The sequence below is a fragment of the Rhineura floridana genome, chromosome 3 (genome assembly GCF_030035675.1).
Source record: "Rhineura floridana isolate rRhiFlo1 chromosome 3, rRhiFlo1.hap2, whole genome shotgun sequence".
Taxonomy (NCBI): domain Eukaryota; kingdom Metazoa; phylum Chordata; class Lepidosauria; order Squamata; family Rhineuridae; genus Rhineura; species Rhineura floridana.
The window spans coordinates 10,578,972-10,605,942 of record NC_084482.1 but is presented as its reverse complement, the minus strand read 5'-3'; the positions used below and the strand labels follow the sequence as shown (position 1 = coordinate 10,605,942).

General features: G+C 44.0%; 2 protein-coding genes across 8 annotated transcripts in view; one reads left to right on the top strand and one right to left on the bottom strand.

Moving 5' to 3' along the window:
• Positions 1-19,304, top strand: part of RBM10 (RNA binding motif protein 10) — a 42,464-nt gene extending 23,160 nt beyond the window's left edge. For 3 of the 6 annotated variants that reach the window (XM_061614406.1, XM_061614408.1, XM_061614407.1), the window contains exons 8-24: positions 3,727-3,787; positions 3,893-4,066; positions 7,573-7,733; positions 11,015-11,112; positions 11,196-11,283; positions 11,994-12,207; positions 12,301-12,464; positions 12,571-12,721; positions 13,383-13,474; positions 13,654-13,830; positions 14,395-14,544; positions 15,136-15,201; positions 15,742-15,927; positions 18,040-18,114; positions 18,201-18,307; positions 18,526-18,655; positions 19,055-19,304. In XM_061614406.1, coding sequence (XP_061470390.1) covers positions 3,727-3,787; positions 3,893-4,066; positions 7,573-7,733; positions 11,015-11,112; positions 11,196-11,283; positions 11,994-12,207; positions 12,301-12,464; positions 12,571-12,721; positions 13,383-13,474; positions 13,654-13,830; positions 14,395-14,544; positions 15,136-15,201; positions 15,742-15,927; positions 18,040-18,114; positions 18,201-18,307; positions 18,526-18,655; positions 19,055-19,180 — 2,220 coding nt within the window. In that variant the 3' untranslated portion in view covers positions 19,181-19,304. The remainder of the gene's footprint in view (positions 1-3,726; positions 3,788-3,892; positions 4,067-7,572; positions 7,734-11,014; positions 11,113-11,195; positions 11,284-11,993; positions 12,208-12,300; positions 12,465-12,570; positions 12,722-13,382; positions 13,475-13,653; positions 13,831-14,394; positions 14,545-15,135; positions 15,202-15,741; positions 15,928-18,039; positions 18,115-18,200; positions 18,308-18,525; positions 18,656-19,054) is intronic. The other 3 variants (XM_061614411.1, XM_061614410.1, XM_061614409.1) reach the window with 3 other exon arrangements.
• LOC133379328 (uncharacterized) lies at positions 19,267-26,001 on the bottom strand. 2 transcript variants are annotated; one of them, XM_061614416.1, is made up of 8 exons: positions 25,894-26,001; positions 24,388-24,641; positions 24,176-24,239; positions 22,320-22,447; positions 21,783-21,901; positions 20,968-21,103; positions 19,823-19,919; positions 19,267-19,646 (listed from the first exon to the last, which is right to left on the bottom strand). In XM_061614416.1, the coding sequence occupies exons 1-8, from the start codon at positions 25,961-25,963 to the stop codon at positions 19,600-19,602; spliced, it is 915 nt and encodes a 304-aa protein (XP_061470400.1). In that variant the 5' UTR covers positions 25,964-26,001; the 3' UTR covers positions 19,267-19,599. The 2 variants fall into 2 exon arrangements, with proteins under 2 accessions (XP_061470400.1, XP_061470401.1); XM_061614417.1 differs by lacking the exon at positions 25,894-26,001 and adding an exon at positions 25,141-25,284.
• Positions 26,002-26,971: the final 970 nt, after the last annotated feature.

The following is a 26,971-nucleotide window of genomic DNA, read 5'->3' as shown; positions in this document are numbered from 1 at the left end:
CAGCTAAAACATATGCATAACATATACAGAAAGTTATGATTAAAATGTAATTAAAACTATAGAATTAAAACCATTTAAAACATAGCAATTAGAATGAACACAAAATAAAAATCAGTAAAACAGCACCCTGTTAGTAGCCCTTGCAGTCAATCCCCAAAAGCCTGTCAGAATAGAAAAGTCTTCACCTGCCTACAGGACAACAGGGAGGGAGCCAGTCTAACCTCCCTGGGAAGGGAGTTCCAGAGCCTTGGGGCAGCCACCGAGAAGGCCCTCTCCTGTGTTCCCACCGTGTGAGGGTGGTGGGACTGAGAGATGGGCCTTCTCTGATGATCTCAGTTTGGACAGGCTCATATGAGAAGATTCGGTTCTTCAGATAGCCTGGACCCAAGCTGTTTAGGGCTTTCTAGGTCATAACCAGCACTTTGGATTATGCCAGTGTTGTAATAAGGGAGTGGTGTGTTCTCTGTCACCAGCCCCAGTTAAAAATCAGGCTGCAGCTCTTTGGATCAGCTGAAGTTGCTGAACATTCTTCAAAGGCAGTCCCACTTAGAGTGTGTTACAGTAATCCAAATGGGATATAACTAAGGCATATGTCACCATGGCCAGATTGGACATCTCCAGGAATGAATGCAGTTGGTGCACTGCTTTTAACTGTGGAAATGCACTCCTAGCCACCTCTGAAACATGACCTTCCAGGCTCAGGGATGAGTCAAGGATTATACTGCGAGCCTGTGTCTTCAGGGGGAGGGTAACCCCAGCCAGAACAGTTGAATCCCTATTCCCTGATCTGCCCTTCTGACTAACCAGAAGTCCTTCTGTCTTGTCTGAATTAAGCTTCAATTTGGGTGCCCTCATCCAATCCATTACTTTTTTTTTTTAATAATTTTTATTCAAATTTTTCCAAACACAAACATGACAAAGTCAAAAAAACATAACAATACATCAACAAAAAATGAAAATAAAATAGTTGACTTCCGATTTGTCGCAGATCAGCTATAAGTATATAATATACATCAAACCTGTCCCTTAATGTATACATACAGAATCCCTTTTCTCCATAGGCTGTCTTAATTAATCGTCAAATCCCAGTATCATCATTTTATTTTGATCTTTCAACAAAAAGTCTAAGAGAGGCTTCCATTCCTTAAGAAATGTATCTGTCGATTTTTCTCTAAGTAAACATGTCAATTTATCCATTTCTACTAAGTCCATTAATTTCAATAGCCATTCTTCCATTGTTGGTGTTGATTCCATTTTCCACTTTTGTGCATATAATAATCTTGCTGCCGTAATCATATATAATATTATTCTTCCATATTTCTTTTCTATTTGTTTATCCATAAAACCCAATAAAAAAAATTCTGGTTTTGACTGAATATTTATCTTTAGAATTTTTTGCATCTTCCTACCTATCTGTGCCCAAAATGATTTTGCCTTTTTACATAACCACCACATATGATAAAATGATCCTTCTTGTTGTTTACATTTCCAACAAACATTAGAAACATTACTATACATTTTTGACAACTTTTCTGGAGTCATGTACCAACGGTACATCATTTTATAAAAATTTTCTTTAAGATTATAGCATAGTGTAAATTTCAAACCTTTTTTCCACATATTTTCCCATTGATCCATTTGTATGTTATAACCAAAATTTTTTGCCCACTTTACCATACACTCTTTTACTTGTTCTTCCTCCATATCCATTTTCAATAAGAGTTTATACATTTTCGCAATTATATTTTCATCATTTGTACACAATCCTATTTCAAAATCAGATTTACTTATTTCAAACCCATACATTTTCTTGTCCATTTTATATCTTTCTAACAATTGTAAATAGGCAAACCATTGAAAACTATATCCTTCCTTTGTCAGTTGTTCTCTCTCTTTCATTGTATATTCTCCATGTACATTTTCTAATAGTTCTTGATAAGTTAACCATTTCTCTTTTCCAGCCATTTCTCTTCTATAAAACGCTTCTTGACTTGAGACATATAATGGTATTTTCGAATAAAACCTTGGTTTATATCTATTCCATATTTTCAACAGAGGACGTCTTATAAAATGATTGTTAAAGTCTACATTTACTTTTACTTTGTCATACCATAGATATCCATGCCATCCCCACTTCAAATTATGGCCCTCCAAATCCAATAGTCTTTTATTCCTCAATAAGATCCATTCCTTTATCCAGACTAGACAGCAGGCAGCAAAATAAAGTCTCAGATTTGGTAATCCCAGTCCTCCTCTTTCTTTGGCATCTTGTAGTAGTTTAAATTTAACTCTTGGTTTTTTTCCTTGCCATACAAATTTAGAGATATCTTTTTGCCATTGTTTAAAAGGTAAATCAGAGGATATTACAGGTATTGTTTGAAACAAAAACATCATTCTCGGTAATACATTCATTTTTATCACAGATATTCTACCCATTAATGACAGTTGTAGTTTATCCCATCTTAGCAAGTCTTTCTTAATCTCTGTCCATAATTTTTCATAATTATTATGAAACAACTTTGAATTTTTATTTGTCATAATGATACCTAAATATTTCAACTTTTTCTCTATTGTAAAATCTGTCTTGTCCATACCCTCATCCAATCCATTACTGATGACAGACACTGGTTTAGAACATATACAGCTTCCTTGGATTTAGATGGAAAGGAGAAATAGAGTTGGGTGTCATGAGAATACTGGTGGCATTGGATCCACAGCTCCGGATGATCTCTCCCAGTGATCACATATATGTTAAATAATGGGGGACAGAACAGAATCTGAGGGATTCTACAGACCAACAACCAAGGAGTCGAACAGGAATCCCCCCAGCACCAGATTTTGGGCTTGCCCCATCAAAAATGAACAGAGCCACTGTGAAACAGTGCCCCCAAGTCCCATCCCAGCAAGGTGACCCAGACGTATACAGATGTTAATGGTACTGAAAGCTGCTGATAGGTCCAGCACAACCAACAAGGATACACTCACTCTGTCTAATTCCCAGCGTAGATCATCCACCAAGGCAACCAAAGCCGCCTGTCCCTTAACCTGGCCTGAAGCCAGTTTGAAATGGATCTAGATAATCCATCTCATCCAGAAACTTCTGGAGCTGACACCACTACACATTCCAGTACATTGCCCAGAAACAGAATATTGGAGAATGGCTGATGTTTCCCACTGTATTGGATAATTAAGGAAGGCTTTTTCAATAGGGGTCTTATAGTTGCCTCCTTTAGGCATGTTGGGACCCTGCCTTGCTATAGAGAGGTATTAACCACTCTCTTTACTCACTCGGCTGTTCCCCACCTAGTCTTCTTAATTAGCTAGGAGGGGCCAGGATCTAGCAGACATGTGATGGCCCTCACCTCTCCAAGGATCCTGTCCATATCCTCGGGCTCTACAAATTGAAAAGTATCCGTTAACACTGGACAAGCAGGAGCCAAGGTCACATCCAGTGGGCACCAGTTGACTTTAGGGACAGAGATGAAGGCATAGCAGGCTATGAGAAAGGGACTAGTTTATGCCAAACATTTTCCAGTGCTTTTCAATTTTTTTCTTTACAACCATAAGGGCAAGAAATGTGGGGAACGTATGCAACCAAGGGAACTTCCTAGCAAGCGTTTGGTAGCTGTTTTGGAGGAGGTAGCAGGGCTTAGTAGGGTCAGGCTTAGTACAGAGTTATTCCATTGTGTGGAGGTCTAATAAAGAATGTGTCTGTTCTGTTAACAGTGTGGAGTGCAGAATTTCAAGCGCAGAGAGAAGTGTTTCAAGTGTGGCATTCCCAGATCTGGTAAAGTTTAACATTCTGATGCTGGGTAGCTCAATTTATTGCCTGTAGCATAGTGATCTGTCTGTTGACATATCTTTTTCTTTATGACGCTCCATTCCTTAATAGAAGCTGAGCAGAAGCTACCCCCTGGTAGTCGTTTGGACCAGCTGGTGGCTCTGTCAGGACGTGAACTCAGCCAAGGCCTTCTGCCCCTTCCACAGCCCTACCAAGTTTCAGCAGCCCTATCCACTCAGCCTGTGGCCCAAATGTCTGAACCCTGTGCGGAGAATGCTAATGACAGTGAGTATGGAGTTTGTGAGTGATGTAGGAGCTTCAGTTATTGAGCTGCAATCAAACCTAGACCTGTTTGGTTTCATGGCTTTGTCACAGTGAAAACTGCAAACTGTAATATTATGAAGGATCTGAGAATATCCTGTTAGACATCTATGACCACCTCACTGAATTACAATTCTTAGGTTCCTTGAGGGGACAGATCATGACAGTTTAACAAGTTAAAACTAATGTAAGATGGCAGGCCTGATATAGCCCTAGAATGGAGTCTGGCTAGTTTAATGACTCTGAGAGGCTGGAGCCCTTTGTGAGATTCCTAGCCCTTGGAGGAGGACTAACGCATGGTACATCTGACTGGAAAATGAGGAAGGATACAGTGCCTTGCCAAAGTTATCAGACCCCTGACTAATGCTCTCATATTACTGAATTACAAATGAAACTTTGTAATTTCATTCTATATGTTATGTTATTTTGAAACACTGAAACTCAAAATCAATTATTGTCAGGTGGCATTGGTTTTATGTTGGGAAACATAAAAAACTGAAATATGTTGCTTGCATAAGTATTCAACACCCCCACACTAATATCTGGTAGAGCCACCTTTTGCTGCAGTAACAGCTTTAAGTCTCTTGGGGTAGGTATGTACCAGGTTTGTACACAGTGTTGAAGGGATTTTGGCCCATTCTTCTTGGCAGATTCGCTCCAGATCGTTCAGGTTGGTTGGACGTTGCTTGTGGACCACAATTTTCAAAGGGCGCCACAGATTCTCAGTGGGATTGAGATCAGGACTTTGACTGGGCCACTGTAGGACATTCACCTTTTTGTTCTTGAGCCACTCTAATGTTGCTTTGGCCTTGTGCTTGGGATCATTGTCTTGCTGAAAAGTGAATTTCCTCCCAAGCTTCAGTTTTTTAGTGGACCGAAGCAGGTTCTCTTGCAGTATTTCCCTGTATTTTGCTCCATCCATTCTTCTTTCAATTTTAACAAGATGCCCAGTCCCTACTGATGAGAAGCATCCTCACAGCATGATGCTGCCACCACCATGCTTCATTATAGGCATGGTGTGTCTTGATGGGCAGGGTTAGGTTTGTGCTGCTGTTAGGTTTGTGCCACACATAGTGCTTTCAGTTGTGGCCAAAAAGCTCTATCTTGGTCTTATCTGACTACAAAACTTTTTCCCACATCGCAGCTGGGGCACACTCATACTTTCTGGCAAACTTCAGACGTGCTTTCAGATAGTACTTTTTGAGTAACGGCTTCTTTCTTGCCACCCTCCCATACAGGCCAGTGTTATGCAGAGCTCTTGATGTAGTTGACTGGTGCACCATTACTCCACTCTCTGTCACTGAACTCTGTAGCTCCTTCAAAGTGATTGTTGGCCTCTCTGTGGCTTCTCTCACAAGTCTCCTTGTTCGAGCACTGAGTTTTGAGGGACAGCCTTTTCTTGGCAGTGCCTGGGTGGTGTGATGCAGCTTCCACTTCCTGGTTATTGATCCAACTGTGCTCACTGGGATATCCAGACACTTGGATATTAGTTTTCCTAATCTAATTTTCCTTTTCCTAATCTATGCATTTGTATTACATTAACTCTCACTTTTGTAGAATGCTCTATGGTCTCCATTTTCCTTCAGATCCACAGCCTGACCATTGATCCTTCAACAGCAGGGTTTTTTATTCTGACAATGTGGCAGCAACTTGAATGGTTCACAGGTGGAGGCCAATGGTAAGGTCATTGTGTCCTCGATAGGGAAATTTCTTTCATCTGTGTAAACTGGGAGCTTCCACAGCACAGGGGTTGAGTACTTATGCAAGCACGTTGCTTTGATTTTTTATGCTTCTTACAAACATTTCCCAACATAAAACCAATGTCACCTGACAATAATTGATTTTAAGTTTCACTGTTTCAAAATAAAATATTATACAGAATGAAAATACAATGTACCGTTTGTGATTCATAATATGAGAGCATTGGTCAGGGGTCTGATTACTTCTTCAAGGCACTGTATGTTGGTGTGATTTAGATATCTTAGTTTTAGAATTTTGTGCTAAATACACTGACCACAAAAATAGCTTCCACTATCAGAACAGACTGCGTTGGCTGCTCTTGAGAGTTAGCGGTGGCAAGACTTGGGATTTATTTTATTTGTTATTACATTTATGTTCCACCTTTCTTCCAAGGGGCTCAAGGTGGCGTACAAACATGGTTATCCCTCCTCGATTTTATCCTCACAACAACTCTGTGAGGTAGGTTAGGCTGAGAGACTGTGACTGGCCCAAGGTCACCTAGTGAGCTTCATAGTCAAACAGGGATTTGAACACTGGTCTCCCAGGTCCCAGTCTGACACTCTAACCACTACACCACACTGGCTCTGAATTTGTATTGTCTTTGACATAGATTTTAAAAGCCAGTTTGGGAAATTGTAGAAAACTGCAGGGAGGAAGGGTTGTAAATCGATAAAGTTGGGAAATGTGGAGTGAAAGCTGTGTGGAGTTTAGACATGTCCTGGCCACTATGGGAAAAGACAGACATGTATTAAAAAGAAGCTCACAGTGCTTTGAGGTTTGTCTCTGATGTTATCCAGATGGTTGTGCATAGCAGTGAGTCAGGCACTGTTCTAGGTTACAATACTGGCTGCCTTGTTACTGCTTCCTCCTAATCCAGGAATAAAGTACTGTACAGCTAGTTACCATCTACTGGACCTTTTTATTTTTTCTCCAGCAGTGGCAGCAGCAGTAGCAATGACAAAGGTTGAATGTTAAGGGAAAGAACACGTCCTACAGCAGAGCACTTTCTTTCCTTGCTTGCTTGCTTGCTTGCTTGCTCTCCCCCTCACTGCTACTGCCCTCTGCTGTTATTACTGAGAATGAAAGCACTAGGCAGTCATGTGTGTCAGGCAACTGGTTGCAGAGCACTTTTATTGCCCAGCAGGATGCAGGATACAGCAGCAGAGGTGGAACAGCCAGTCAGTGGCTGTAGCATATACAGTAGGGCCCCGCTTTACAGCGCTTAGCTTTACGGCGCTTTGCTAATGCGGCAGTGTCAATTAGACGCAATTAGACTAAAGCCCCACTCATATACAGCACTGGTTCCGCTTTTACAGCGGTTTTGGGGCGTCGCGCACCATTCTATTCAATGAGTTCCGCTTTTCAGCGGTTTTCACTTTTCAGTGGGGGTCCAGAATGTAACCCACCATATGAGTGGGGCCCTACTGTACCTCATGTACATTAAAAATACTGTGCCTGAAAGCGTGTTCAGTGTTGTTTAAGGCTTTTCTTAATGCCCATCTGTTTTCTCTGCTGGTACATTTTAAGTTTTCTCTGCAAAAATGAGGGCCTGAAGCTTGATCTTTGCTTTTAAAAAAATGGAAGCCAAAATTCTATGGACCTTGTACAAGTTATACTAATCCATAGTACATTCCCAGCTGTGAAGTTTCTTAAATGCTACTGAAGGAGAGTTCTGAGGTGATGGAAAGAGGCCAAGGTTCTGACTACCATGCCATTTGTTACTCTCACAGCAATCATCTTGAGAAACCTGAATCCTCATAGCACGATGGACTCCATTTTAAGTGCCTTGGCACCATACGCTGTTCTTTCCTCCTCAAATGTCCGTGTTATCAAAGACAAGCAGACACAACTCAACCGTGGCTTTGCTTTCATTCAGCTGTCTACTATTGTGGTGAGTGCCACAAACATGTCAGAGTTCTGCCTTGTTTTAGAGATTGACAGTGGGAACAGTGGGCTCTAGGAACTTGATTTAGTAGCTTGGAACAGCCTTTCCTACCTTTGAGTTCCCAGATGTTCCCATAATTCCTGCCCATTGGCCATGCTGGCTGGGGATGATGGGAGTTGTAGTCCAGCAACATCTGGGGACCCAAAGGTTGGGAAAGGCTGGCTTAGCATGAAGAATTTAGTAGTGTTCAGCTTATCATCTGGGGGAGGTCAAGAAGAGGGGCTGCAATCTCTTGGTCCAATATGTCTCCCTTCAAATATCCATTTTACCTTCACTGTGGCTGTTTGTACATGGATGGCTCCTGAGTGCTACTCAAATCATTAGCCTTCTTTTGTAAGCAACAAGTGGAATTGCAGTTGACTTTCCCCACTAGCCTGAACATTGTTTTAGACCCATTGAAGGCCCATTGAATTGCTTGCAAGGCACTTTGAGGATAAAGTTGCTCGCCTCCATACCAATCACGATGACCCATTCACATATATTGTAGTTCCCCAGGCTGCTGCAACTTCTGGGATTCAGTTTCAGTTGATGTGGCCTGATGATGTGGGCGAAGTGCTTGTGACAATGCGGCCAGCAATGTGTCCTTTCAACACTTGCCCTTCTTGGCTTATTAAAGCTTGCTGGAGGGGGGTATGGCCAAGTGGATCCAGAGTGTGGTCAACGTGTCTTTGTGGAAGGGAGTGGTCCCAGCCACCCTGAAAGAGGCGGTGATCCGACTACTCCTGAAAAAGCCCACCCTGGACCCATTGGTTTGTGACAACTACCACCCAGTTGCAAATACCCCCTTTTTAGGGAAGGTGATTGAAAGGGTTATGGCACAGAAATTGCAAGTACTCTTGAATGAAACAGATTATCTTGACCCATTCCAATCTGGGTTCAGGCCTGCTTATAAGACAGAATTGGCCTTGGTCGCCCTGATGGATGACCTTTATTGGGAAAAGGACAGGGGAAGCGTGACCCTGTTACTCTTACTTGATCTCTCAGCGTCGTGGTGTCCTTCTGAGCTGACTTGGTGAGATGGTTATCGGAGGCACTGTTTTACAGTGGTTCTGATCCTATCTCAAGGGTCATTTTCAGAGAATAGCATTGGGTGATTGTCTTTCAGCCCCCTGGCAATTGTGCTGTGGGGTGCCATAGGGTACTATCTTGTCCCCAATGCTGTTTAACATTTATCTGAAGCCCTGGGGAGTGATCATCAGGGGATTTGGGGCAAAGTGTCAGCAGTACACTGATGATACCCAGCTCTGTTACTCTGTAACATCTGAATCGAGAGAGGCCGTGCAATCCCTTGACCAGTGCCTGGACTTGGAGGTGGGCTGGATGAGGGCCAGTAAACTGAGTCTGAATCCTAGCAAGACGGAGGTGCTGTGGATTGGTGGTTCCTGAATTTGGATAATTGGTGAATTGCCTGCTTTGGATGGAGTTATACTCCCTCTGAAAGTGCAGGTTCATAGTATGGGGGTGCTCCTGGATCCATCTTTGTTGCTAGAAAGTTGTCACTGCCAGGTGACCTCAGTGGCTATGAGTGCATTTTACCAGCTTTGGCTGGTAAGACAGCTGCGGCTGTTTCTGGACTGGGATAGCCTGACCACTCTTGTCCCTGCACTGGTAACCTCCAGGCGGGATTACTGTAATGCACTGTATATGGGGCTGCCCTTGAGGTTGGTCCTGAAGCTGCAGCTGGTGCAAAATGCGGCAGCATGACTGCTCACTGTGGCAGGGTATTGCCAACATGTTAACCCACTGCTGAAAGAATTGCACTGGCTGTCCATTAGCTACATTGCCAAGTTCAAAGTTCAGATTTGGTGTACAAAGCCCTATGCAGCTTGAGTCCAGGATACCTGAAAGGTCATCTCACCCCTTATATACTCCGTCGATCACAGCGCTCTGCAGGTGAGGGCCTCCTGCAGATACCATCTTATCAGGAGGTCTGTTCCACACAACATAGGAAGCGGGCCTTTAGTGTTGTAGCACCGACACTTTGGAATACCCTCCCCTTAAATATTGGACACCATCTCTGTTATCTTTTTGGCGCATACTGAAGACCTTCCTCTTCAACAAGCCTTTTAAACAGAGACCTTATCCTAGTCTGTGTCTGTGTTGGAATTGCTTTTTAAGATGTTTTTAAAGCTGTTTTTAAAAGCTTTTTTAAAGATGTTTTGTTTTAATATGTTTTACAGTCTTTTGTTTTTAAGATGTTTTAGAGTGCTTTTAGTGTTTTTGTTTGCTGCCTTAGGCTCCTACTGGAAAGAAGGGTGGGATATAAATTTAATAAATAGAATAGTAATAGAAGAAATAGATCGTGCTTTTTCTATTTGTACATCCCATTATGTTTCATCCACACGAATTGCATGGCATGATATAGCTGCTTTGGCCCAAGAAATGGGAAGGTTCAGTCCTTCTGAGCAGCCATTTGAAACTCAGTGCTCATTCACTATAATTTTTAGTGAGTGCCATTTTATCACCTTGTTTATTTTTTACTTGAATTTTTAATTAGTGCTAAAACACTTTTCTGTCTCAAATTCTCTTTTAATAAATGAGTGTTCTAGCACTACAGTGCTCTTTAAAAATGAAAAGAAAACCCTGGTAGTTAAATTGTTTGGTCACTGCCGGTAACCACATTGCCAGTGATTGGATTTTTTTTTAAAGTGAATATATTTTCCTTTTAAAAGGGGGTCCTTGTGGCATACCACAAGCTGCTCTTGAAATTCCCCTCAATTTCAAAAGAAAAGTGGCACGGATGACTTGAAGGGAAACCGTTCTTGGGCTCACAGAATTAGTTTAATGGTTGCTTGGATCCTGATCAAGGTGTTTGCTGATGCAGTCATGGATTTGATTTTAAGAGATTAAAATATGTTGAGTGAAGTCTGAATGTAATTTAAACAGGCTGTTTTTAATAATGGACATATAACAACATAGCTAACGCTTCAAAAAAATATTTTTTAAAAAAAGTTGTTTGAGAAAAGTACATGCAGTTGTTGCCATACAACAGCCTGTGTGTGCTTCCCTGGACCAGGTGTCAGGCTGCCTTGTGGACTTTGAAGCCCCTGTGATGCATGATAGGGTGACAGCTTAGATTGGGAGTGAAAGTGCTTTGAGAGGGCAGGAGAGACAGGGACTGTTGTGCAAGCTTTCTGCACATCTAAAACTTGGTCTGTGTGGGAAGTTAATGTATGGTGCCAATCTGTCTTAAGAGTTTTCAGTCCTCTTCCTGTTCTCTCTCCTAGGAGGCAGCTCAGCTGCTGCAGATCCTTCAGGCCCTACATCCACCACTGAACATTGATGGCAAGACAATTAATGTAGAATTTGCCAAAGGTTCCAAGCGGTGAGTGGAGAGATTCCGTGTCTAGAACTAGGCCTCTTGCTGTAGCAGGAGACATTTCTAATAACTCCTTTGTCTCTCTGCAGGGACATGAGTTCATCAGATGGAAACCGCATCAGCGCTGCGTCTGTAGCCAGCACTGCCATTGCAGCTGCGCAATGGGCTATCTCACAGGTAACAACATAGTGACTGAGGGAATAGAAGGGTGTGAAAATGGGTCCCCAGAACCACTCTTGCTGACAGGGATGGCTTCAGCTTAACCTCATAAACTATCAATCCATATTAAGTGGGAATCTTTTTTGGCCTGAGGGCCACATCTGTCATTGGCCAGCCTGCTGGGGACTGCATGCCTGTGGTGGATGTGGTCACTCTACACACACTTGCACAAACACCTCCACGTACAGAGGACAGACATGCCCCCCTCCTTAGCTGATCCTTGCCAATCAACTGAGTGGGGGCTATCATCCGCTCTCCATTCTTCTGATCAGTCATCTGATGAGCAAGGAGGGATGATTGGCTGCATGGAGAGGGCTTCTACCTTTTCACCCAGCCCAGCATTGAGATGGGGATGAAAATTACTCCATCCCTCCTTGACTCTAAATCCTTTTTTCCCTTTCCTACCAGTAGTGCTGCTGCCACAAGAAAATTGGGTCTGGGTAGTAAGTTGTTATTTAATACATGTAGAAACCTGTTGCATTTTTCGTTTTTGGAATAAGCTTAAAAATACATATTTCAAGACATGAATTAAAGAAAAGCTTTCTAAAAGTAATTATTTTAGAAAAGGGGGGGAAGAATCTCAGCATGGAAGTTTGAAACTTTTTCCTGGGGGCAGGGCCAATCTCTAATTTTATAACAAATTTCTTCTCACATGTTATTTCTAATAGGCATCTCAGGGTGGTGAGGCAGCCTGGGCAGGTCAGGATGAGCAGTCTGTGGATTATGGCTATTACCAGCAGGATGAGGCCTATGGCACTCAGGGTTTGGAGGCCACAATGTACTCACAAACATATTTGAAAGGGTCCCAGCCACAGACTGGCACATCTGGGACAGCAGCTATTGGGAAGGCTGATAAGATCCACAGCGAAGGCTCGGTGGCAGGTAAGATGCCTGGCCTCCTTTCCATCTTACTCATAGTATTTTCCTGCCTCCTGACTGACTGTGCTCTGTTTTCTTGTCTCTTTTCTTACAAAGTAGCCGAGGCTTCATCAGAGCCTGGTGTGCCAGGCATAGATCCTGTGCCTGTCCTATCGACTTTCCCCCATACCACCCAGTCCTCAGCTGTACCAGTCACATATCAGCCATCTGGCAGCACTGAAGGGGCAAGTTCTGCCCAGGGAAATGCTGCTGCTGCTCAGGTACAATTGGGGTGGAAGTCCGCATGTGTTAGAGCGCGACAGGGGTGGTGCTTTATGCTCTTTATACCTCCCCGAACCTCCCCCTCATTTGTGTTCTCTCCCCCAGTCTCAGTCGTATACTATAGTCTCACCAGCTGTGCTGAAACCTGATGTGCCTAATGCTGCTCAGCCCTCTAATGCGACTCCGTGTGTATCCACCAGCACTTCTAGTTTGCCGGTTTCCAGCTCTGTAGGGCAAGAACCTTACACACAATACCGTGAGTGTCGATGTCTGGAGAGGACTGAGGGTGGAGAGGAAGGATGTGATTGATGTAACTTCTGTTCAGTATTATAAAAATACACACAGAAATAGGAACTAATTTGGTTGGTCCTATTTCTTAGCAGAGTTGTAAAAATACAAGCAGCAGAATGAGAATATAAACCAGCCCCACCTTTCTCTATATAAATAACAACAGACACAGTCCTTTAGGTAAAAGAAAAGAATATTTACTTACGACCTTTCATATGTTAGGAACATAGGCTCTATAGCTTAGATGAAAGAAAAATAGTCTCAGTCCATCTTAGTCTTTGTACTGATGCACTCAGCAGAGAGCATCTTGCCATGCGGCCTCTCTCAAAGGTAGGAAGATCAGCAGTGGAGATTATTCAAAAATCCCCCAGGACAAAGGAGGAGGAAGTCAGGTAAGTAACCCCCACCCATTAGGAAGTTACATCATGGTAAACAGGTACATGGGATATTTCCCAAATATCCCTTAAAGTGAACATGCAGTATTTGCCTATTCCAACAACTACAGGTCCTGTTGGGGCCTGGGAGCCAGTTATTCCTGGGAGGGGAATAGGGCCCTGATTGTCTGCTGTCCTGGTTTGAGGTGCTACCATTTAGTTCATCTTTCTGTTTCTCTCTCTGCCCAATTCCAGCTGTCCCAGATGTCTCCACCTATCAATATGATGAAAGTTCTGGCTACTATTATGATCCCTTAACTGGCCTCTACTATGACCCTAATTCCCAGGTGAGTTGAGGCTTTCTTTAGGCAGAGATTGTTCCTTTCTGGGCATGGCAAAGAGATGAGAATGACTAGTTCTTGAGATGCTTGCTTTTCATCAAGAGGATGTCACTGCTCCCAGCTTTGATGGTGTGTTCCATTGGCATAAGATGTGGTATAGACTCGGTGTAAATGTTTCTTTCCAGTATTACTACAATGCACAGACCCAGCAGTACCTGTATTGGGAAGGTGAAAGGCGCACTTACGTCCCAGCCTCAGATCAGGCGTCTGACAGCCATAAAGATGGCAGTGGATCAGCGGGTGGCAGCGGCAAGGAGGGTAAAGAGAAGAAGGAGAAACATAAAACAAAAACAGCCCAGCAAGTGAGAGCCACACTCCTTTCCCGTTCTGCTTATTTATACTCCTTCCTGTACCTGCTTCTGCTTATTTTAAACTTTTGCCTGCCTCCTACTTGCCCATAACTTGAAACGCCCTTTAGTCAGCTTCCAAAGCTCTAGTTATTGTGTCATGTAATTATAGCGCTGTCTGGACTTCTCAGAAAGTTTAGCCTGCCCTCCACAACATTCCTTCCTTTTTCTGGAGTGGACAACGGAAATGGCTGCATAGGGAAGGAGCTATCTAGGTATTGTGGTGGAGGTACCAGAAAGCAATCAGATGGGGTGAGCTGCCAAGGAATGACGAAGTCATTGCCAGAGGACCATTCCTTCCCATAGGAACAGGGAGAAAACGAGAATAGTTAATTCTGGAACCTTCTGGGGCCTTTCTGATGAAGGCTTAGCCCTGATTTCAGTCCTACTGCACATTTCCAATCAGGAGCCTTTTTTGGGTAGTATACTTTTTCAGTGAACTAAGGACACCGTTGTTCATCCTTTTCCACCCCCACCCCCCGGGATCTTTTCCCTCCTTTTGTGTGCCATCTTCCGCAGATTGCAAAAGATATGGAGCGCTGGGCACGTAGCCTCAACAAGCAGAAGGAGAACTTCAAGAACAGCTTCCAGCCTGTTTCCTCTATACGAGAGGATGAAAGGCGAGAATCAGCCACAGCTGATGCTGGCTATGCCATACTTGAGAAAAAGGTAACTCCTTAGTATCTCCCCATCCTTTACCAGAATTAGACTAGTAGTACATCACCTACTGAAGCTAATCCCTGCAGACAAACAAGACCGACTGGCCTGGAACTTGCTGAGGGGGTGTGAGGGCAGCTTGTTCAGCCTTGTGGCTTTACCTGTTTCACAGTGTGTGTTCAGTGCAGTTGTAGCCTAGATGCGGCTGTGCCAGAGTTCTGCATCTGTCTTCCTCCCTCTAGCGCTGCTCAGATCTAAGCTTCTGTGACTGCATAACGCCACGTTCCAGCCTTTCTCTCCTTTTAGCGTGGGAAGTTCTTGCCAGGCATTTTCAGTGTCATAATTTTCAAAGGGCAAGATGGATCTCCCTAGAGAAAACAGTCATGTGGAGGGGAAGGAAAGACGAGTGTGTGTATCTCAGTCTAGGCAAGCTGGCAGTGTGAGAACCACCTGTGTCTTGTCTCTCATGGCTTTTGGCCACCTACTGTAGCTTGAGGGGCTGGCTGGTGGGTGAACAGGAAGGAAGTTTACTTTTAATTTGTGAAAATGGTATGATAACTCCTGTTACAGTTAACTCTAACTCCTTTTTGTGGGTGTTCTCAGGGGGCTTTGGCTGAGAGACAGCACAGTGGCATGGACCTGTCTAAGCTTGCTGGTGATGACAGGCTGGTAAGCTTTTTCAACTTTCTCTACAATTTAGGTCTTCTAGGCCTTCACTCTGCGTACAGAATACTGGATACCGATGCAGGGATTCTCTGTTCTTGTGTTGTATGAAAGATGGGGGAATAGATATGTTGAAGGCTGAGATACAGATTTGGTGGGACCACAATATGAATGATGAAAGTTTTGAAAATAGAACTCTCAAAAGTGAGTACTACCTCCAAAACCATCCGAAGCTATAACGTCCACCTGTTCTCTGCTGTTAGCACACTGTGGTCTGGGTTGCATAGGTTGATCTGGAAGTTGAGGCAAGGAGGCAGACATGGGTTTGAAGCACTAGGTTATGGCAAAATAATTAATTTATTCAGTTTATATCTTGCCACTCCTCCTGGAGGAGTCCAGGGTGGCAATATATTCAAAACTTCCAAAACCAGCTTAAAAACAACCTTCTGAAAACAGTTAAAAACTCCTTAAAAATGGTCTATGGGTTCCTTCTGAATCTGATTCCAATGTTGAGGTTTCAGTCTGTGACTTTTCTTAACTTGGCAGAGTCCACCACGAGGATTAGTGGCGGCTTACAGTGGTGAGAGTGACAGTGAGGAGGAACAGGAGAAGGCTGCTGATCGAGAAGAGAAATTGACTGATTGGCACAAGCTGGCTTGCCTGCTTTGTCGTAGACAGTTTCCCAGCAAGGAGGCACTTATTCGTCATCAGCAGCTCTCGGGATTACACAAGGTAGGTAGCTGAAATATGTTCGTGGCTTTTGATAACCGTCAAGTCATAGTTTCCTTGAGGACTGCTTGGCAGATCTGGGACTCAGAGGCACTGCCTTGTGGTGGTTCTGGTTCTCGCTGGAAGGCGGTGTCCTGGGGTTTCCGTTCAGCACTTCGGCTACTGGCTTACGGTTCCCTCTTTTCCCTCTATGTGTTTTAATACCTACATGAAACCGCTGGGAGATCTCATTTGGAGATATGGAGTATGGTGCTATGGGAGAGGAGATCACAGCCGCTTTGCTCCTCCTCCAGTGCTGCTCCTGCTACAGTGAAGTGAGCTTAAGCTATGGCTTGGCTTGGTGTACCATTCAAACTTGGGCTTGTGCTTTGTCTGGAAAGAGATGAATCATGGGTTTGGATGACACGCTAAGCCAAACCATAGCTTGGCCCCAGGTACCACAGCAGCAGCAGAAATGGGGTAGGAGCACAGTAGCCACAGTTTCCTTTTTGGGAACCCACACTAAGCCATGGTTTACAAACTGGGTCTGTGAGTAGGTGCCCGAGGGTGGTGATGGACTGGATGTGGGTAAACTGACAATGCTTAATCCAGTCAAGACGGAAGTGCCCTTGATAAGTCCTAAACAGGGAAACGACACGTTCCAGATGGGGTTACGCTCTCTTTTGAGGAATGGTCAGTTGGGAGTTAGGGGAGCTTCTGCATAGCTTAGGCTGTGTGCAGCCATCCTTGAAAAAGCATGCTGCCTTGATTTCATCTAGATGGAATTACTGGAACACCCTCTTATGTGAGAGTGCCTCTGAAAGGCATCCTGCAGAATGCTGCAGAAATAAACAAGTCATCTGCACCCAGCACAAAAAGAGAGGACAAGAAAGGCCAATCTTGTGTATATGCAATTTTTTTTTTAATATTGTTAAGTAATTCCAAAAATCACAAGATAGTTCCCAGATACATAAATGCTACCTCTCATGCACCAGTGACAAGAACTGTGTAAGTGAAAGTGCTTAAGCCAAGGTTGTGATTGGAGCCAGGGTTTTTTTGGAGCGCATTACTTATTGTTACATCTGCTTCACTAGCTTCCAGTCTGTTTCTGGACTCAATTCAAAGTGCTGGTGATCACCATTAAAGCCCTTAGTGGCTCAGAATACTCAAAGAGCTGTTCTGTGCCACATGAAAGGTCCCATCCATTCAAATTTGTCACGGGAGTGCTGGTGCCCTTGCCACCCACTGCACTGCCATGAGATGTTTGAGATATAAATTGAATAAATAAATAAATAAATTCTGTGTCGTGGCTCCCAGGATGTGGAGCTACCTGCTTCAGGAGGGGAGAGTGTTCTTGCACTCGGGTCCTGCTTGCGGGCTTCCCCCAGGCACCTGGTTGGCCACTGTGAGAACAGGATGCTGGACTAGATGGGCCACTGGCCTGATCCAGCAGGCTCTTCTTATGTTCTTATGAAGATCTGCTCTTGAATGGTGTGGGGGCGCCATCTGAAAATGTTGTTCCATCACACCTTTGGCCTATGTAGCTGATAGTAGGTTATCCCCCAAGATGTTCTTTTTTACCATGTGATGCTTAATATTTGTTGCTTTTGTTGAGATTTTTTTGGTGATTTGAGCTGCCCTGAATGCCTTAGAAGGGTGGGGACCTTTTTCAGTCTGGGGCCGCACATTCCCTTTTGGTCAATCTTCTGAGGGCCACATACCAGTGGTGGGTGAGGCTAGAGGCAAAATGGATGGTGGGGGCAGGAGCAAGGACATAAAATTTACCTTTGTATGGTAGGCTAGTTTTACACATATTGCAATACACCTCTTCATCTAGGCAAGCAAGAGTTCAGGGACACATTCCAGCCAGGCAAAAGCACTCAGGGAGGGTGCCAAGTAGAATTGGTGAGGGGTGTGGCTGAGTAGGAAGTACAGCTTGGACAGTCTCAGGGGCCTTATAGAGAGGCCTGGAGCATTGCATTTGCCCCCCAGGCCTGTGCTTTCCTACCTCTGCCTTAGAACTAAAAGAAAAAGGTAAGGTATAAACATGCTAATATAGAAATAAATATAGCTACTGATGTGGGATCTTCAGATGCCAACCTTGATTTTAATTTTTATGTTCTCCTCTCTGTGCAGCAAAATTTGGAGATTCATCGGCGGGCACACTTGTCAGAGCAGGAGCTTGAAGCACTTGAGAAAAATGATATAGAGGTATGAGGGGTAATGTGTGGCCCTAGTGGTGGGAATGTTATATGGCCATCACCTCATTCCTAACATTATCTTTTCATGGCCACCAGCAGATGAAATATCGAGATCGTGCAGCTGAGCGAAGGGAAAAGTATGGTGTTCCTGAGCCACCAGAACCCAAGAAAAGGAAGTATTCAGCTGTGACACCAGCCACTGTGTAGGTTCAACACTGTACCCATTCTCTCTAAGTGAACTAGGAGAGAAATATACTCCTTCTAGAGAGGGCTACTTTCGTAATAAAGAATTGCATCTGCATCTCATTAGACATCCATTGTGTCCTCAAAGCAACGTGCTATTTCCTTTTGGCTCGGTTGGCAAGATTAGAGGGCAGGGCCATCTGACCTTTTTCCTTTCTCCCACTTCCCTTTGCAACAGGGATTTTGAACAACCAACACGGGATGGACTTGGCAGTGACAACATTGGCAGCCGCATGCTACAGGCTATGGGCTGGAAAGAGGGCAGTGGTTTGGGTCGCAAGAAACAGGGCATTGTTGCCCCCATAGAGGTACCAGAATATCTTTTTCAGATTACTGTGAATGTAGCATCTTTTGTGGGGTATGCAGTCGACCAGTTGCTCGCTTCCTATCTTATGTTTTGCAGAAAAGGGAAAGTACTTGAGCCTTCTTCCTTGGTATAATCTTGCAGACACAGCCTTCTTGCCCCCCCCCTTCAGAAAAGAAAATCACCGGGGCAATTAGGGCAGCTGAACAAGAGGGGCCCTTTGGGAGTAGAGGAGGAGTCACACAGGAGAGGTGTGGTGTGGTGGTATTATACTGTTGTAGGTAAAGAAGTTCTAGAGGAAATCCAGTATCAAGTTCTGGGTGAAATATGGCTCTGGACAAAGTTGTTTCTCTCGATGTACCAGCCTGTCTGATGCTTGCTCTCTTTTTTCCTTTCGTCCTAGGCCCAAACACGAGTGCGTGGGTCTGGCTTAGGGGCACGTGGCAGCTCTTATGGGGCAGTAGCATCAGAGTCCTACCGTGAGGCATTGCACAAGACAATGCTAACTCGTTTCAATGAGTCAGAATAAGCTCTTAGAGGAGCACTCCACCTGTACAGTATTTTGCTGCTGACTGTCTCCCTTCACCCCTCTCCCTGACTTTCACACAATGTTCCTTTTGGTTGACTTTTTTTTAATTAAATGTTGAAATGGATGAGAGATGATTTTTACATTTGGGAGAAGTAGTGCACTCCTGGCCCTCATGCAATTATGAAGCATTTCTGGAAGCTCCCATGCATAAATATACCATAGGAAGACATTAATGTGGTCTATCATAGTATTCCACTGAACTGTAAACTCTGCCCATAAGCCTGGTTTGATGAAGGCAGCCATTGTTGGATGTCATGGAGTCCAGCTTGATTCATCTCCAATAGCAGCCTTTAGTGATTGTTTGTCCAGCAAAAACCAGAGAAGACCTTTGTATCAACAACAGGGGTAGCCTTGCCCTTTTATAGTGTTCGGTGTAACCCTTCCACCAGCTCCACATAATGAGGCTCTGAAAGGAAAGTGGGATGAATTAGAAAAGTCTTTCTCCAGCCATGGTTCCTAATGCCACATGTACATATGCACAGAACAAGCCCTGGGTACCTTGCTTTTGTACCATTCTCTGCCCCAATGATACTCATTCCCTTTTACCACACAAGCCACATTTTTCTGTCTCATACTGCCTACCTTCATCAGGTTGGATGTAGCTGTGTCTGATAAGGAAATCTAGTGCCACCATTGCACAATTCGGCTTGAAATCTGAAGATCCAATAGCCTTTTTCACCTGCAGAAGAGGAACATTTACACCTCACGTTTTGGTAACTTGGAGCTGGCATGGTCATTAGCTCTTATTTAGGGTTAAAATACAGCTACCCTGTATGGGGTTAGTAATAATGTGTACTAAGGAAACAGAGTGTCCATTGGTGGATAATTGTCCTCAAGTCAAACACAATGCCAGGCAGTGTGTACTTATGAGGTGAAAAGGAACAAAGTTTAGTAGTCAACTAGCAGTCTATGGGATTACTGCAGTTTGCATACGATTACCACCCTGCTCAGTCAGTGGATTATGATATTAATTACCTCAAAACTAGCTTATAAAAAAAGCAGGCTCTTGCCCAGAGTGATCAGAGACAAGTAAACTGCAGCTGCTGAAACTGCAGTTGGTGTTGCCTAGCAGGAAGAAAACTGGAGGAAGCATGGCCAGAGGTTTTTCAAGGATACCAATGTTTACACTAAAAGCCCCCCTGTGTCAGCCCCAGGAGCTAGGCTATCATTGCTGGGGCAACATTTGCTTTTCTCTGATGCAACATTAGGCTGTGGGTGTGTAGGCCCACAGGAAAGTGTTTAGATCAGCAAATGTGATACCAGTGGAAGCAGTGAGAAGAAATATCAGTTACCACTGGCCCTCTGCCCATGGTCAGGTGCTTTTTAAGACTGTGCCCAGATTGCACCATAGTTGTGTGTGGATGGTCTGAATCTGTTAGCTGGCACATGCTGTGTGATTCTGCACAATAGTGTAATCCATTAATCTGTATTGTGTAAAATTAGGGAAGCAGTTTGGTATAATGAGCAGAGTGTTGTGTAGACACATCAAATGCCCTAAGGAGCAGCCATTTGCACTATTCCTTATAGCGGCACAAGAGCTTATAATCCTAACCAACAATTAGAGCTTTTAGCAGCTGGTTTCATTAAAATCAGTAACATAGAAGGGGATTATGCTTGCGTGAGGCCCTGACCACTGTTGTAATAATGTTCAGTGTAGTTCTCTGCAGTACCAACTTCACCTCTACAAAAGAGCGCATTTTACAGTAAGTAAAATTACACCTACCAACCTTATCAAGTGGCCAGAGGTAGAACTGCTGCACCTCTCCGTCTCCCACCTGGGGCACAAACTCTTCAGGCAGCTCCAGGTCAAATACAAACTGGCATTCAGCATAGATGCCTCCTTGTGCACCCTCATACGTGTAGCTGGAGTGGGAAAAGGCAAGGAGAATAGTACAGCAGTATTGATGATGATGAAGATTGTCAAGTTATGTTCTCATTTGGGGGTAACTGAATTACTGAGAGTACATGTGCTCTTTCCAGAGCAGCCACAGCCATCCTTCTTATGTAAGCTTGGCTCTGCTCTATGGATTCCTACTGAAATTTGGAAAGGCTTGTAGTGATTGTCTTGGTTGTGCTCAATCTACTTTCTGTAATTTAGGCATATTAGAGATATACCTAAGTTTTGACAGATACTTCCACGGTTCAACTTTTCAATGTATTTGGATTTGTTCGTAGCAGCAAGAGGAAGCAAATAGTGAATAGGTATGGCAGTGGGGGCTTAGACGGGACAGAATAGGAAGTACTAGCCAAGGGCCAAAGTCAGAGAGCTGAGCCCAGTCAGGAGGTCTTTGCACATAACCCTAATTCTAAGTTTCTGTGCACCGACTAAAAAAAATTGCAGTTTCTAAAAAATAGCTGGAATTTTCAAAATACAGGTTTCTGTATTTAAGCAACACATTTGCCTTCTATGCATCTGCAAACAGCCTTTTTCATACAGGCCCCAGCTTTTAACTATTTTTTTCCTCTTAGCCCGCATACCTGTGAACAGGCCCACTTAGCTACACAACTGTGTTTTCCTGAACTTGAGGTAGCTTCTTTTTACCTGATAGTGCCAACAGCTTTGGCAAGTGCAGTGAGAGAGGCAGGGATGCAAGCTTCTTCCTGGCATTCCTTTACCAGTGTCTCTCTGATACCCAGCCCTGATGCAATGCCACCAGCAGCCTAATTGGAACACGATGAGGGATAATATTGAGCTGCTATGGTAAGTTGTCAGAAGGTTAGTATCCCACTGTTGACTTGACTCAGCCCTAACAGACCATTATCCCAAACTGCCTGCTGTCATCTGCCTTGTCTCATACCAATTTGCAGAGCAGGAAGAATGAGGGCTTCCACTTGTACCTATATGGACATGGGGTGGAGGACTTTGCCAGATGGTCCTTCATGATGCTAGATAAAAATGGCTCATGCTGAAATAGTCAATTAACAAGGGCTGATGTGCATTTGGACCTTTGCCTCAGTATTCCCTATGGCTGTGACTTGATTAGACCCATAAATGAACTGTTGACTATTGTTAGCTGGTCCCCACCCTCACAACAAAGAGGCTGGCCTCTAGTTGTGTCCTTTCTATTCCCTCTCTTACCAGGTTGTCCAGTAAGCCAGGATAAGTAGGTTTGTTCAGGGCCCTACGGGCCAGCCACATACACATCTCACCATTTTGCCAAGTGTAGCCGTTCAGGTGAGCACCATAGCGTTTCACGCCCAATAATGCTGGATGCAAGAGAAATAGACATAACTTTTCTGGGTGAACAGTTTCCCTATGCAACCAAAGAAATATATATGTATATATGAGTGGGTCTGTTCTCTGCTTCCCCCCCCCACTGCCATCCAAACCGCTTAATCTGTTACACAGACTTAGATTGTTCATACTGCATATAGAATTTGAGCTCTCTCAGTAGAAAACCTTGGGGAACTTTTAGAGTTGTATAGATGTTGAGATATTTTGGTGAGGAAGGGGATGGGAGGCATGGCCCATGATCACAGGAAACTCTTCAAAGATGCACACTTTAGGGCTTGAACAGACAGTGTTTCTCCTCCATGCACACCCCTCCCCCGGCTGTCAGGACTAATAAACCTTTGAAATATATAAATATGAAAGCCAGGTTTTTCCAAGAATTCAGTTTTTTCATAGAAGGCACATTCCAGTTCTACTAATGAGCATGAATTGCTTTAGTCTGACACAATGAGCATCAAACACTATGGAAGGTTGGCTCCAATGACTGAGGAGGGCAGTAGTGTATGTGTGTGTGGGGTACTCAGCCCATGACCAGAGTTCCTTTTCTATAGCCAACCAGGATGCAGGTGAACAGAAAATAGAGCTGAATTTGTGATGGAATAATCAAGTGTCTGCTTATATTATACTTTTGATGTGTATTGTTTACAGTTTCTCTTGTATTCATCCTAATGAACAGGCCACTATCAACATTTTGTTTCCAAAGTTCCCAGCTTGTGCTCACATGCAATGCTAAGATGCATGGCAAGATTTCACAGTCCTACACAAGCTCTTACATGAAGCTATACACACTGTAGATGTACAGAAAGCAAAACACCAGATGAAAGCTTAACCCCAATAGCCCCCAAAAGCCCCGTAGTTCTGAAGAGCAAATAAGTACTACAGCCCTGGACTTAGTTTATTGAAATGATTTTAAGCCTTCCCACAGGAGGAAATGGGGGGGATATCAAAGGGAGAATGGAGTGGAAAAAATGCTGAGGGGATAAAAGCTAACTCAACTTTTTGTGAAAAGTAATAGCAGAGGGAACTGAAGACAACCCCCCCCCACTCTCAGGGTAAAGTCCTCCCTGTGATTCGGCATTCACTCCCTAAGCACAGATGACTAGGAAGAGTAGCAATGGGGTGTATGCAGAACAGCTGATGAGCAGTAAGTAGCCAATGCAAGCCTGGCTAGAAATGAAGAACGGGGTTCAGGAAAGGAACCCAGAAATCAGGCTGTAGCACCTTAAAATGTGTCCTGGGTTATAATGTATTCTTACTTACAGGTAGGGAACTGAGGTTGTGAGAGTGTCTTAGGCCACCTAGTGCACACCTGACAGAGTAGGGATCTGAATACAAGCCTTCAACATCTACATTCAGGCCTCTTTTTTTGGGGGGGGGGCAAACTTAACAGTATTGGGATGTTATCCAAGAAGATCACACCCACAGTAGACCCATCAAGACATGTTTCATGCAGAAGTGACTGAAAGGCCACAATGTGTCTACCTTATAGAAACATCTGCCAAAACTCTCATCATAAAGAGACTCCAAGAGCTTGAGTGTAATCTGTTCAGATTACAACTCAAAATTCTATTTCCCTCCCCCCCCCCGGGAAAATTTAGATTATAAGCTCCTAAAAGGAAGGAATCTGGCTTCTTTGCGCTATAAAGAACTATGTGCAATGAAGTCTGAAGCAAGGAAATTGAACAAAAAGTATTTGGACTCACGGGTCGCAGCACGCTCCATGCTGAAGAGAGGTGTGTCCCAAAAATAAGGCATCACACTGTAGAGCTGCAACAAAAGCAAGTTTTAGTTAATGAACAGCTCTAGTTTTTAACCAGCCCCTCAGTCCTCCCAGAGCTAATAGTCTAAATGGGACCTCGTGCACCCAGCTCAAGTCCCTTCCCATTCCTTGGATGCTAGTGCCCAGTAATCTCACCTCCTCCCTCCATTCTTTCAGGCAAGGGAAGGCTTGCTGTTCCTTTAGTTTCTTGAGTACCCCCTGCACAGCAGCTGTTCGTTGCTCATAGGACACCAATTGTGTGTTAAGCTCCACGCAAGCAGATGCGTCGTCTCCCCGAGACACTGAGAAAACATCTGGATACTGACAAAGATATTTGACTACAGATGGTGGCACGTGGCCTACCTGTTGTCCAGCAACCATAAATGGCAGGCAGAGAGCCTTTGAAGAGTCTGCAAGGAGATTAACCCAAGTCAATCCTTTACGTTTGCCCAGCCCGTTCCTATGAGCAGGGCCAAATTAACTGTAAAGCTTTAAAAAAAAATCTCTGTGAAGGCCTCTTATGTGGTGGCTGCTTTAGGAGTCTCTATGAGGGTAGCAACATCAGGATAAGCAACTGATCAAACCCTTTTTAAAAACATTTCTTTTGATGGAGAAATGCATTTTGCACACACACGTGCTCCTCTCTGCACTAGAATTGTTTTAATACTGAAGTTGGCAACACTTGTACTGGGTGCAGTACAGCTTACACCGCAATCCTATACGTGTCTACTCAAAAATCTCACTGATTTCAGTGTGGCTGGGGCTTACTCCCAAGGGAAGTGCACATAGGATTGCAGTCTGAATTTCCTATAAAGATATACACAGGACAGCAGTCCTAGAATGGAAAAGGGTTTGGGGGAGGGGGAGGAGCAAGGGCTTGTCCCACTTCCCAAACAAAACTGCATATACCATTATTTTTCTTGTTCCCTATTGCTTCTTGAGACATTTTAGGGATTTTCTTCCCTTTGTTGCTATACTTTCAAGCTAAGGAATGTCTACTTTAGGGGTCAGCAACTGGAGGCCCACATCCATCGCCTGAGAGCAGTTACCAGCTTGGAAGCTTAAGAAACATGGAGAAAGTGGCTAACGTAGCAACTTTTTGAGAAATCATTAAAGGGGACGCAAAGGAGCACTCCAAGAAAACTAGTTGCTAACTAGGGGTGTACGTCAGATCCTTCTGCGCTTTCAAGACAGGTGTTTCAGCTGCTATCTTAATTTTTCACATTGCTTCGATCCTTTTTGTTATTGCATGGGCTGTGGGCAATTTGAAAATACAGCTTATAGGTCATGCGCAGCGACGAGCACGCCATCAATGACCAGCTGCGCAGCTAGGCTGGACTTGAGGACAGTCGCCCAACCCACGCAGAAGACAAGTCTCCTTATTTGCATATTGCCCGCCTAGCGCATCGGTGGATCTCCTCCTCCACTTCAGAAGAGTGAAAACAGTCAAGCCCACGTTTAAGTAACCTGCTGTTGGTTAACCTGCCTCCATTATTGGTGACAGGAGCTTTCACCATTTCTGTCAGCTTCTGTTGAAGACCTTTAAGAAGTGAAGGCAACACTTTCCTCTACCTCTTTATGTGAGCGCGCTAGCCAAATCCTTCTTTAAGAAAACAATCCCCAAGAAGCCTCCCGATCCTCCGCCTCTTCCCACACCTGTACCTGCTCCGTGGAAAGAGTTAATCCTTCTAAGCAGTTCCCTGACTCCCTCTGACCATCCTGGAGCCGCCATGATGCCTAAACTACAAGCCCCGCCTCTCCAACGAATCACATTTTGCTCTCTTCGCTGCCTTGATCCGATTGGCTAAAAAAAAATTCTGTAGCTTTTTAACCAACTGAGAATGCTAATTCCTGCTTTCTTCGTCTGATCACAGCAGAAGGCCCAGTTTATACATCTGAAGAATCAGGGAACTGAGTTATTATTATTTGCGCTGAACTGTATATTTCTGCTTGCAGGCGAGCAATCACAGATCTAAGCCGTTCTTCTTATAAAACCTTACTCATGCACAGTTATGGGAGGAACCAGCGGTTAGTGGTAAGAATGTATGCTGAAGGTCCCAGGTTCTCTCCCTGGCATCTTAAAAAGGGATGAGGTAACAGGTGATAAGAAAGACCCTGGAAGCTATGCCAGTCAGAGTAGATAATTACTGCGCTAAACAGATAAATAGTGTGGCCTGGTATAAAGCAGAGTCATGTGTTCTTAAATAAGCAAATCAAGGTGAAGGGATCAGTCTAAGCTTTCTTCCTGAGTGGCTGTTTTTACAAGGGCGAAACAATTGGTGGGGGAATTATTTATTTATAGTTTGATTTATATTCTGCCTTTCCTCCCAGCAGAGCCCAGGGCGGCAAATTAATTGAATTAAATTAATTAACTCTGGATCCTCCCAAAAGAACCCTGAAGTGGCACGATGTAGAAAAAACATTTACCATTTGATTCTCCAGAATTTATAAATTGGCAATCTAAATCCAGGCTGGGTAGATCCAACATTTCTTGACAGTCTGGTTATATGATCCCTCATCTATTGGATACAACAGATGTAGACAGAAAAGCTGATCCAGGACATCCCAGTGAATGCAAACTGGCAATTGAAAGGAAGACCTGGGAGTGCACTCTAATTCTTCATTTGCATCAAAAAGTTGGCCCTTCTAAAATTTGGCACCTTTTTCCATTGCTGTACAGGGCAACAGAAAACAGTGCCAAATTTGGGCCCAAGAAAGATATGGTTTGTCCAAAACAGCA